Raw genomic sequence first — 12891 nt, 5'->3', positions numbered from 1 at the left:
CTCATATTTAGCACATTAAGATATAAGGTCATGTGGCCGAATTGCTCGGCCCCCTAGCCTGTTCTAGCGGCAGCACTCGACCAAGAAATTGTCTTAACCCAGCCTAATTCTAAAATAATACAAACTAAATAGAAATAATTTTGCTAAAAATTAGTTGGTTATGTAGAAAATTCATAAAAGGGGAGGGAGGTCCGCGTGCCGTTCAAAAATCGTTATAAATCGTTATCCTGGACTAACCAGTGCGAAAATTTGAATTTAATCACGTTTTGGTTTATTATAATTGAAGAATCTTAATACCTAGGAAGTTTTACTCTTTCACTTCAAAAGTACAGGCTTAAAAGGTCAAATTGTGATGATTGCTTGATGGAGTAAGGAGGCCAACTGTTAAAACTGTGTGGGCCAAGCTTGTTAATCGGGGCCTCTGATGCCCTCTTTTTCCTATCAGTTTTTGAACTATAATATATTAAATCTAAAACAAACCTGATTAGTGTCCAGCAGCTTAAACATTTCGCGTCCCCTGAAAAAAACAAGCAGATATTTAGAATATTAAGGTCGTCTTCTTTCGTCGCCGAGTTTTGGCGGAAAACCCGTATAGTTCGAAAAAAAAATCAAAATACTCATCGATCTAGGTTTCACGACTTATACAGTGTCTGCGGGAGACAACTGAAAGTTTCCAAACGTAAATATTAAACTGCTTTTTATTCGAAAAGGTTAGTGTCGAATTCTGCTTCGGATTTGCAAAGTAAAAATGTTCAATAAAGACGACTTTTTGTACAGTTCAGCCCAGAACTTCAGAGGGTGGTGGATTTTTCGACCTACGCAAATCCGCTATACTCCACTTCTGACCTACGCCAAATCCGCTCTACTACACATCCGAACTACTAGCACGTGGTATTACAGCTGNCTAACCATAACTCTCAAATATTTCAAAAATAAACAGCTGGCGTAGGTCCGATATTGCAGTAGGTCGGAAAGTTAGTAGGTCAGAAGTTCAGTAGGGGGGATGTTGCGTATAGACGATGTAACATTACCCTTCAGAGACACCGAAAGAATCTATACTATAAAATGTCGTTTACTAAACCTACTAATAATGGAGTGCTGCAGATATTCAGCTTTTCATTTGAATACTTATATTGAGCGCTTAACTGCAGTATTCGCATATTTCATGGCTATTCATTTATTCTTACAGTTACTGAGATTTAGGGATAATTGTAGAAACCCAATTGAAAACCTCTCAAGGTTACTTTTTATAAACTCTTTTCATGTCTCCGAGATCTCCGAACTTCCGAAGTTCTGATTTAAACAATATAATCAATAATAATTTGAAATTGAAAGAGATTGACTTGTAATGTTCCAGAAAAATGCACTTTTACATTTCAAAAACATGAAATAAAATATTGAAAATAATTTTGGTATCATCAATTATGTATTTGATGTATTTGTTGGATGAAGACGACAGTTAACGTTCATTGTGACTGAAATCTGTACCTGGTTGAACATTCAGAATTCCACTTTTTCAGATCTGGAATAATTTCAGAACTTCTAAATTTGAAAAAAATGCTTATTTTATAATAAACAGAAATACCCACAAAAGATGAAACTGTAGAGACGACTGTACGGAAATAAACTCACTCACATTTCTCAAATTCGTAGAGCTGCAGCTGTAAACTTATTTATTTATTATTATTAAATTTAAAACAATATCTTGGACTGACAACTTAGTTTAACTTTAAACTGTCATATTTAAAAAGTTTCAGGTCAGTGTGTAGTCCTGTATCTATTGTTTACATTTGAAAACTATATTAGCTAGCAGATGTGTGTCTTTCTAAAAGACTATTGAAGCAAGTTCTAAGCTTTGCATTAGATTTATTTCTAATTCATGCAAAAATTACCTCAACACAGTTCGTGGCAGAAATTTATTTTCCATTGCAAATAATTGTTCTGTAAATCTTTCGGATCTTAGTAAAATNTATTATTATTATTCGTATTATTATTTTTATTATTATACACTTGATAGAATGGGACCAGACGAAGATCCCTCCATTTTTTCTTTTTTTTTACCAAGACGCGTACTGCAAGAAAACAAGTTGAAAAGAAAGTTACGGTAGTACTTGGTTTATTTTTTCAGCATCACCAATTTATTGAGATGATCACGAAATTGTCATTAGGGTTTCCTACGAAATGGGAAAATATTTCGCCGCAAAATTTGCGAACAGAAATGCGAAAATTTCGCTTTTTTTCGGGAAAAAAATGCAAAATTTCGATAAAAGTGTAAACATTTAAGTAAGAAACATTTTAGTAAGACAGAATTTTTTATTATCATATTAAGTTCTGAAATTAGCTTTGCAACCTAGACCTTTGATATTTCAAACAGCAGGTTGCAAAGATGTAGAAATCAAATTCGACAATTTAAGCGAGTGGCAAAAACTCAGTTCCTTTATTCTTCCAATGTTTCCCGAGCTCTATATTCCTTGGACAAGCAATATAGTGTATTGGCGCCGGGGGGTAGAAACTTGTTGAATATTCAAACAAAAAGTTATAAACTTTGTAAATGTTTGCACTATTTTATACAACCTAAGTGGGAAATAGGCTTTTAATTTCTGTTATTTATTGAATTCACAAAAAATGTAAAAAATGTTGAATATCTAAGATCTTTAAGATAACAATTTTAACACAAAACTTAGTCCTCTTTTAAGCATCAATTTTTTATTTATATTTTATAATTAAAGGCCGGGTTCATAAAATTTTATAAGATGATTACGTCGAAATTTTCAATCAAATTTTGTAAAATTTTTTTTAACGAAATCCTCTTTCATAAGACTTTTTTGTAAAACACTTTTCAAATCATAAAAAATATCATTTTTTGTTACAAAACAAAATATATCTAAATTGTTCTATATTACTCTGTGAAATGTTACTTGGAAAACTTTGTTTGAAATAAACAATATATGATTTTAGATTTGTAGCTTTAAAGGGACAGTAAAGGAAAAAATAAAGGGGGTATAGGCTGAAAGCTAATCACTTTAGCTCTTGATCGCGACCCATATGAAAGTTAGATCTGATGTTTCTGTTTCGAGAAATTGATATAAAACTGTGTCCAATTTATACGAAAATTCATATATATANATAAATTTAAAAAACCGGTTTTAAAATTATAAACATTGATATCTGAATATTACTTGATCAGACAAAACTTTTATGGATACCTTTGTGTTTTTGGCATTGTTATTTTGCATTTAGGGTCGCTCTAAATTACGCGTACAGTTTCTTTTAAGTAACAAAATGATCAAACTTCAATACACGCCCTAATAAAACGGAATGAAAGTAGTCTTTTTTCCATATTTAATTAAGAAAGTCACTGAAGATTTTCATTATATTGGATATGTTTTAACAATTAAAAATTCTAACATTCATAACAACATTTATTTTAAAGATTGGACAAAGACAACTTTTATTGCTAGTTATGCTGGTCATTACTGTTTTCAAGCGCAAGCCCTCACATCTGATTTGATTTTTAACAAGTCTTTCATTAAATATACATTTTGCAGTATTTGTGTAGTTAAATAAAATCATGCTTAGAAGTATTTTTCAAAGCTGCTTTTAAAATGTTTAGAATGGAATCATTTCGAATATCATCTCAATATTTTTTTTATTTTGACACAATTTCCCGGTCTTTAACCTTGTAATGATATGATACAGTGGTTGAGGATTATATAAATATCATGAAGACGACTTGCGATTTCAATTTTGATTTATATCAAGAGCTGTTAAACAGCATGGATACACATAAACATAGAACCCAAGAGAAGCTGTCAATTATAAAACCTTCTCTTTGATTACTTAAAAACTTGTAATTCGAAAAAAGCTTGTTAACAATCAAATCTTAAATAAAAAAGTCGTCTTCATGGTATTGTTATAATCGCTACCACTGTAAAAATTACTAAATTTCGAAGCTGGGACAGAGAACGGCAACGAGAGATGTCACATATAAATTACCTGAGTTCAATTGTGTTAACTGTTTCAATTATGTTGGTTTGCTGAATCCATGCTGCTGGGATATACAAGCAATCTCCTGTATATGGTCATGTTGTACACATTGGTCTTTTTATAACAAACATTTTTATTCAACTTTGGTAGAGTTTGTATAATAAGTGATAGACTTGATTCGTTATTCAGGTTTCAGCTCTTTTTAAATGCACTACACAAATACTGAGTACTTTTAACATTTCAAAACTGTATTCGAACCAAGCTAGATGTATACTATTACAATTTAGTATTTGCAATTTTGAATTTAAACTTTACAGTTCAGTTTTATGCAATCATCAAATATCTCTTTAAAGATAATGAATTTTTTATTACAGTGAGAAAAGTGTCCGTCCAAACTAAATTATTATTATCAATAAATTTAGACAATTTTATGTCAATCAAAGAACACATTTCGTCCATTTTCTTTCTTGTTTATACATTTTAGAAGTTTTCAGTTATCTTTTTTTTCATAAATTATAAATTAAGGTACCTTGGGAATCGTTTATGACAAATTTCAAATAAAAAAATCTTCAGAACTACAGGGTGTCCCACAAAGCCTGACAGTTGGTGAATAGTTTTAAATTTCTTCTTCCAAAAATTTTTTGATACCAAGTTAATAATAAGTAAATATTATATGGCAGTTCTATTATTGCAAAATTGATCTCAAATTAAAATACATTTAAGTAAATGATTTTTCAACGAAATAAACTGAAAAAAGTCATTAATATATAATACAGTGTATGGAAGAAGACATTCAAAACTATTCACTAAATATCATGTTTCGTGGGACACCCTGTATGCTGATAAAACATAACCTGGTCCTAACAGAGCAACACGATACTTTCCAACTTTGGCCGCCTCCGGATATTTAAGGTAGTCAACCCGTAAACTAAAATAATAAAATATACCAATTAATTACGATTAGAAAAAAGTACAGGTGTCATTACAGGAATGTACACTGCACAGTACAGTAAATTACAGTAACGTTCAGTAAAGTACTGTTTTATTACAGTACATTTTAGTACAGTACTGTATAGTACAGTACAGTTTAGAACAGTAGAGTTTAGTACAGTAAAGTTTAGTACAGTATACAGTTTAGTTACAATACTCTATAGTACAGTACAGTTTAGTACAGTACAGTTTAGTACAGTATACAGTTAAGTACAGTATACAGTTTAGTACAGTACATTTTGGTTACAAAACTGTATAGTACAGTACAGTTTAGTACAGTACAGTTCAGAACAGTACAGTTCAGAACAGTACAGTTTAGTACAGTTCAGTACAGTACACCTGTTAATAAAACTTCCTTTTTCACCAGAAGATTGATCCAAGTCGAGAATTCTTGTAATTTCGGGGTATTCTCTTTCTCAAAACAATAATTAGATTTGATTCTGGAAATTGTTTGAAATAAAATTATTTTTCCTTAGACTTCACCCGTCTACAGTCTACAGACCCACTAAGTAATGAATATCAATGGCTACTTAAAAAGGCAAGGTTGCCCTGAAAAGCGATCGTAAATTTTAGAAAATCTAATTTTTTATTAAAAAGAATTAACTTATTATTTTTATCAAAAAATATTATTGTGCCTTGGATCAGCAAGGATCACTTCCTTCTTCCCATCAAGCAGGCAGGTTAGCAGGTCATTCTCATCCTAGACATTTAAACATCGACCTTCTTCTTAACCTAGCAGGCAGGTTAGCAGGTCATTCTCATCCTAGACATTTAAACATCAACCTTCTTCTTAACCTAACAGGCAGGTTAGCAGGTCATTCTCATCCTAGACATTTAAACATCGACCATCTTCTTAACCTAGCAGGCAGGTTAGCAGGTCATTCTCATCCTAGATATTTAAACATCGACCTTCTTTTTAACCTAGCAGGCAGGTCAGCAGGTCATTCTCATCCTAGACATTTAAACATTGACCTTCTTCTTAACCTAGCAAGCCGGTCAGCAGGTCATTCTCATTCCAAGACATTTAATCATCGACTATCTTCTTAACCTAGCTGGCAGGTCAGCATGTCATTCTCATCCTAGACATTTAAACATCGACCTTCTTCTTAACCTAGCAGGCAGGTCAGCAGGTCATTCTCATCCCAGTCATTTAAACATCGACCTTCTTCTTAACCTACCTGGCAGGATAGCAGGTCATTCTCATCCTAGACATTTAAACAATGACCTTCTTTTTAACCTAGCAGGCAGGTCAGCATGTCATTATCATCCTAGACATTTAAACATCGACCTTCTTTTTAACCTAGCAGCGGGTCAGCATGTAATTTTCATCCTAGACATTTAAACATCGACATTCTTCTTAACCTAGCAGGCAGGTCAGCAGGTCATTCTCATCCTAGACATTTAAACATCGACCTTCTTCTTAGCCTAGCAGGCAGGTCAGCAAGTCATTCTCATCCTAGATATTTAAACATCGACCTTCTTTTTAACCTAGCAGGCACGTCAGCAGGTCATTCTCATCCTAGACATTTAAACATCGACCTTCTTCTTAACCTAGCAGGCAGCGTCAGCAGGTCATTCTCATCCTAGACATTTAAACATCGACCTTCTTCTTAACCTAGCAGGCAGGTCAGCAGGTCATTCTCATCCTAGACATTCAAACATTGACCTTCTTCTTAACCTAGCAGGCAGGTCAGCATGTCATTTTCATCACAGACATTTAAACATTGACCTTCTTATTAACCTAGCAGGCAGGTCAGCAGGTCATTCTCATCCTAGACATTTAAACATCGACTATATTCTTAGCCTAGCAAGCAGGTCAGCAGGTCATTCTCATCCTAGACATTTAACCATCGACTATCTTCTTAACCTAGCAGGCAGGTCAGCATGTCATTATCATCCTAGACATTTAAACATCGACCTTCTTCATAGCCTAGCAGGCAGGTCAGCATGTCATTCGCGCATATTACAGACATTTTAGTCATTTATAATTGGTAAACATGTAGTCCCACAAAAATCAGCGAAGCTTTTCCATTTGATTTCCTTACATATTATGCCACATTTTGATCCATAGATAAAACAGCATGGATTAAGTAGAAACAACTAGCAAAAAACAATCGTTTAAAAAGGATCGTTTTTTGGTTAACTTTTCATTGATCTTTTTCTTAGGATAAAATATTGCAAATTGTTGCATAAAAGAAAAAAGAATAAAGTTTTGAGTTTTAAAGTTTAAAAAATATGTAATTACCTGTAATAAGGGGAGTGGAAATGAACGTCCAATAACAACATGCCGTGTCTCAACTAAATGGGGGATACACATAAACATAGAACCCAAGAGAAGCTGTCAATTATAAAACCTTCTCTTTGATTACTTAAAAACTTGTAATTCGAAAAAAGCTTACTAACAATCAAATCTTAAATAAAAAAGTCGTCTTCATAGTATTGTTATAATCGCTACCACTGTAATAATTACTAAATTTCGAAGCTGGGACAGAGAACGGCAACGAGAGAGGTCACATATAAATTACCTGAGTTCAATTGTGTTAACTGTTTCAATTATGTTGGTTTGCTGAATCCATGCTGCTGGGATATACAAGCAATCTCCTGTTTTCCTTACATATTATGCCACATTTTGATCCAGAGATAAAACAGCATGGATTAACGAGCAAAAACAATCGTTTAAAAAGGATGATCGTTTTTTGGCTAACTTTTCATTGATCTTTTTCTTAGGATAAAATATTGCAAATTGTTGCACAAAAGAATAAAGAAAAATTTTTGAGTTTAAAAGTTTAAAAAATATGTAATTACCTGTATTAAGGGGAGTGGAAATGAACGTCCAATAACAACATGCCGTGTCTCAACTAAATGGGGTGTTAGATAGGAACACCGCAGACATCTAAAAAATTATGAATTTAAAATTTGAAAAGATTAGATTTATATTTTAATGAATTTAATGAAGTCTTAACTTACCTTGGCAAAGTGATGAATTTCTTGATGTTATTATTGACATTATCTTGTAGGTAGATTTCTTCATGAATATGCTAAAACAAAATCAACTTAGTTTTATAACAGACCTAAAAGAATATAAAGATCTCGAAGAAATGACCAAATATTAAAATATTGTTAAACAACTTGAGATAATTGTTTTCCTTTGAGAACTCCCTGAGGCTTCTTCTATCCTTCTCTTCTTCAACAAATCTAGAAACTTCTGAAATACAAAAAAAAGTAATAACTCATATTTGAAAATGTAATTATGCCAGTGGTGGTCTCCGATAAAAGGAGGTTGTCTCTGATGAAAGGAGGTGGTCTCGGATGAAATGAGGTGGTTTCCGATGAAAGGATGTTGTCTTCAATGACAGGAGATGGTCTCCGATGAGAGGAGTAGATTTCCGATGAAAAGAGGTGGTCTCTGATGAAAGGAGGTGGTCTCCGATGAAAGGAGTAGGTCTCCGATGAAAGGAGTAGGTCTCCGATGAAAGAAGGTGTTCTCTGATGAAAGGAGGTGGTCTCCGATGAAAGGAGTAGATCTCCGATGAAAGGAGTAGGTCTCCGATGAAAGGAGTAGGTCTCCGATGAAAGGAGTAGGTATCCGATGAAAGGAGGTGGTCTCTTATGAAAGGAGGTGGTCTCCGATGAAAGGAGTAGGTCTCCGATGAAAGGAGGTGATTTCTGATGAAAGGAGGTGGTCACCACTGAAAGGAATAGGTCTCCGATAAAAGGAGGTGGTCTCCTATGAAAGGAGTAGGTCTCCGATAAAAGGAGGTGGTCTCCGATAAAAGGAGTAGGTCTCTGATAAAAAGAGGTGGTCTCTGATAAAAAGAAAGATATCTTCAATATGCAAATAAGGTTTTTCTCCGGTAAAAAAGCATCTATTTCCCAAAAATTTATTTTCAGAAAATTACGGGATCTCATTGCCAAGAGGATTGAGGAACTATATAATAAACTATTCCAAAATAGTTTTTTTACCGAAAAAAAACCTTATTTGCATATTAAAGATATCTTTTTAATTTTTTAAAGATTTGTTAAGGTAAGCTTACCTATAAAAGACAGGGCAGCAAGTCCAGAATTATTAAGATTAGAAAGTTTTAACTGGTCCGCTTCCAGCCCTCCCGCAGCTAAATTCTTGGTAAAAATATTCATCGTTTAATCTAATTTCAAATTGTAATATTACCATTTTCAAATATAACTGGAAGCCTAGGCTCCACAAAATTCTTGTAAAAATCAGCTGCACCAGGAAATTCTGTAAGTAAAACTTTTTAATTCACTTTTTTTTCTTACAGGAACTATATGTTACCTTTTTTGTAAGCCGAAGGCACCTTTATTCTTGGATGCATACTGCCTAACTGCTTTAAATGACCTGTAAGAGTAAAAATTACCCGACCCGGCGTTGTTCGTGGAATTATTCAAAAATTGAAAAAATATAAGATAAAAAAAATTAAAAATCAAAAAAAATTTTATTTTAAAAAATCGAATTTTTTAGCCTATGTTACTCCAGGTTACTCAAGAGTTCCCTAAAAAACTATCAGTCCATTCGGTCCAGCCGTTCGGCCCACTTATAGCTTCGACTTATATGAATGAGTGAAGAGCTTTATTATAAAGACTACAGTGGAGACCAGAAAAAAAATCAACTATTGTCGTCTTCTTGTTCTTTTGATTTCATGATTAGCAAAAAATAGTGTTAACAAACTGTCCAAAACATTTTAAAGATATCTTAATTGCAACATGATGGCACTAGAAGTGCCGGGCCAACTTTTAACCAGCTAGAGCATGCTGTACAGTACTATTCAGACTGTGTAAGGCAACCCGGGACAAAACTCAAAATGTCATACTTTAACCCTGGGCTTTATATATATTTGAAGATATAAAAGTAGTTTTATATCCCATGTGACATTATTAATATGTTTAAAAGACGAGTTATCAATTATCATACATATGGGAACACAGCTAGCCAGGACTATAAAGGGGAGAGCAGGGTCAACAAAGTGATTCCAAATTTGAAAACCACTTTAATATCCCGGTGCGAAACCAGCCTGGACAATAAAATTGGCTTTGAATAAATTTAAAATACTTAAGTCTGGAAAAGGAGGGAAAATAATGCAGTAAAGAGTCCTGACAGGGATATAAAGTAAACTACATACCCGGCCATTTACTTGGAGAATCCGACCAAGAAACACCAGAGGGAGGCCATTCAATACCAGTTTCAGAAGAGTCTGACAGAACCTTTACAAAACAGCAGGATTAACATGTGGGCCCTTTGCACCTGAAGACCATATGTTTAAATACCGAGTGTTTCTCAACTTTAAATACCTAAAATGCCGAGAACCTTATAATTATCTAACATTATTTTAAAAACATTTATTCTTTCAAATTGTACAATTAAAAAAAATGTGAAAAAATATAATAAAAATTGTCTGCAAAAGGTGTTAAAATTACTGAAAAAATTATTAATGAATTTACTGGCATTTGACACAATATTTATGGCTTTTCAGGCATTTCAAAACATTAAATATTCAATTCCCAGCTGAGCAGAAAGTTTTTATTTTTTTCATTATTTTTTCACGATTTAACACGAACTCAAATCATAATTAGGTGGACAGGAGCGAGGTTATAGTATATAGAGTGATGATTTACGCTAATCCTTTACTCATATTTTCATATTTTATTCAACTACAAAGCACGAGATAATACAAATAAAAAAATCACAATTTACTATGTAGTTTGGACCCGCCTAACCAGAGTAGGTTGTTTTAATTGGTTGGCCCACTATAAACGAATGAGAATTGCAGATAAAAACAATGTACATTGTACATTTTATACATGAGAATGATGATAAATCAGGAAAATCAGGCCATGTACTTTACTTTCAAAGGTCAATCTGCATATTATAGTACTCGGGGGTGATCTCTGAAAATATTTAAATGGAGAATTTGTTTTCCATTTAACTATTAAAATCCCCTACTCCTTTATCATGTGCAGGATTACATTTTCACAGGAAGACGTACTTTAACAGTCTTTTACAGAGCAATATTTCATCGTTAATAAACTGTTCTTAGAAAACTGAGCAAAATTCAAGATACAAAACCTCCCCATACACTTGCACTCCGAAAGCGTTTGTTTTTAATCTTTGTGAAGAAACAATCTCAAGAACTGACGAGGGTCAACCCAGACCGAAATATATTTTCAATAAATGTGGAACTAACATCTACTTTTTTACTCTACTGAGGTTTGGTCCATCGCCATCACTGAATTTTAAATCTGCATATTTGATCAAGTGTACACTCAGGCAAATATACACGGAGAGGTAGCTAAGATCCCCTGGTGGACAGACATAGGACAGGATGGAAGTTCATCAATCCAATACTGGAGTTTCCCGTATTGAAAGGATACGTGCAGAAATCACTGCAAATCAAGATGTACAAGCTCGCTCACAAAAATCAAGCAGTATTTTTCCAATTACTTCTTTCAGCCTTAAGCTAGAAACAAGTTTGCTACATTTTTACAGTTTAGGTTGTCTAAACATTTGAGGACTAAGTTTTAAAGTTGTCTATATCTTAGTGAAATGGATTATCCGTATTTAACCAGGGGGATGATAGTTTCCTACCTGTGTGCTCAGTTTGCTGTATGTACTGTTCACTTACAACTGTTTACTAATAATAATATAGGTAAGGCCAGAATCTCCTAATAGTGATCAAATATTCAGTACGCTCTCGTTATATTTCATAGCCTATACAATAAGGATTTATAGCGTACATCATCACTTTATACACTATATCCTCGTTGGTATTTAACGACACCATCACCACAACACTACGCAATTCTCTCTCAGTGCGCATATTTTTGTACTGCGTAAATCAAATCTTTTGTGTGAAATGGCTTTAATGTCTTCTTCCTATTCCATTGATTTCTGGTTATCACTGTATATATATTTATATAGTTCCATATCTAAAGCCTCGAATTGAAATTATACAACAATATCTTTAACTCTTTTTTATTCTTTAAACAGGTGGGGATAGATTTGGAACATGTTTAAACCCAAACTTAACATATAACTAAATAAGTACTTAACACATTGTCTATTATGTAAAGTAGTAATCTCTGTTTATATGATTATATGTTCAATTGTAACCCATGAACCCCTAGACCGATTTGCCTCAAACCTTGGTTTTAGATTCTAAGTTGAGTGGGTCGACTTTTATAATGGACAAATTCGTAATTTAAAACTAAGCTCGAGTGAAAGGCGGGAGTAACCCGGGCAAGACTGGGTTCCCAAGCTAATGTACAATAATATTTTCAGTAAAGAAACAGTTTAACACAAATAAACATATAAACATCTGATTTGGAGGATTTGAAGTATTAAATTTCAATAGAATTGCACAATAAATTCTCTCTAATGGTAAGCTGCGGTGACAGTTGGATTTGCGATGTAAATTATTCTTTTCAAATCAATCTCTTATTTTCAAGATTATCATTTACTTTACATCCTAAAAACAAGATTAAATATAATTACTATTGCATATATATAATATTTATGTATTTCCATGCAAACTGTACACTGTGAGGTTCGATCAAGGAGTATAGAATAGAAGGGAGATACAACTGACGCGGCCCGCCCTACCATATGATTATACATGCTTTGCAGATGGTACTCCATTTGTATAAGAAATATTCAGAAAAGGTTATTGTATACGCGGTAATTGTACATCAGACAAATAAATTAACTGTACATAATAATAAATTAAAATGTATTTTGGTTTAATGTTTATATTATTTAGAGTAAAGGTAAGTGTAAAATATACAGTGTACATTTTACAGTATACAGTGTAAAATGAATGTAAAACGCACGATTGTAAAGTGAGTACAGTAGTTTGTACTATGTACAGGGTGCACCCTAAGCAATGTAAAGTTTACAGTGTACAG

At 33.2% G+C, this 12891-nt stretch overlaps 1 protein-coding gene across 1 annotated transcript in view; it reads right to left on the bottom strand.

Annotated features, from left to right (window-relative positions):
* Window positions 1-11602, bottom strand: part of LOC111705903 (uncharacterized) — a 14123-nt gene extending 2521 nt beyond the window's left edge. Inside the window, exons 1-12 of the mRNA XM_023478606.1 lie at window positions 11576-11602; window positions 10113-10194; window positions 9269-9331; window positions 9146-9214; window positions 9012-9089; window positions 8124-8182; window positions 7945-8015; window positions 7783-7870; window positions 5613-5677; window positions 5317-5388; window positions 4842-4915; window positions 3997-4072 (exon numbers count right to left, since the gene is read on the bottom strand). Coding sequence (XP_023334374.1) covers window positions 3997-4072; window positions 4842-4915; window positions 5317-5388; window positions 5613-5677; window positions 7783-7870; window positions 7945-8015; window positions 8124-8182; window positions 9012-9089; window positions 9146-9214; window positions 9269-9308 — 692 coding nt within the window. The 5' untranslated portion in view covers window positions 9309-9331; window positions 10113-10194; window positions 11576-11602. The remainder of the gene's footprint in view (window positions 1-3996; window positions 4073-4841; window positions 4916-5316; window positions 5389-5612; window positions 5678-7782; window positions 7871-7944; window positions 8016-8123; window positions 8183-9011; window positions 9090-9145; window positions 9215-9268; window positions 9332-10112; window positions 10195-11575) is intronic.
* Window positions 11603-12891: the final 1289 nt, after the last annotated feature.

This window comes from Eurytemora carolleeae, unplaced genomic scaffold (assembly GCF_000591075.1).
Source record: "Eurytemora carolleeae unplaced genomic scaffold, Eaff_2.0 scaffold649, whole genome shotgun sequence".
Classification (NCBI taxonomy): Eukaryota; Metazoa; Arthropoda; class Copepoda; order Calanoida; family Temoridae; genus Eurytemora; species Eurytemora carolleeae.
Note: the sequence above shows the minus strand (reverse complement) of the source record. Positions and strands in the feature narration are given on the sequence as shown.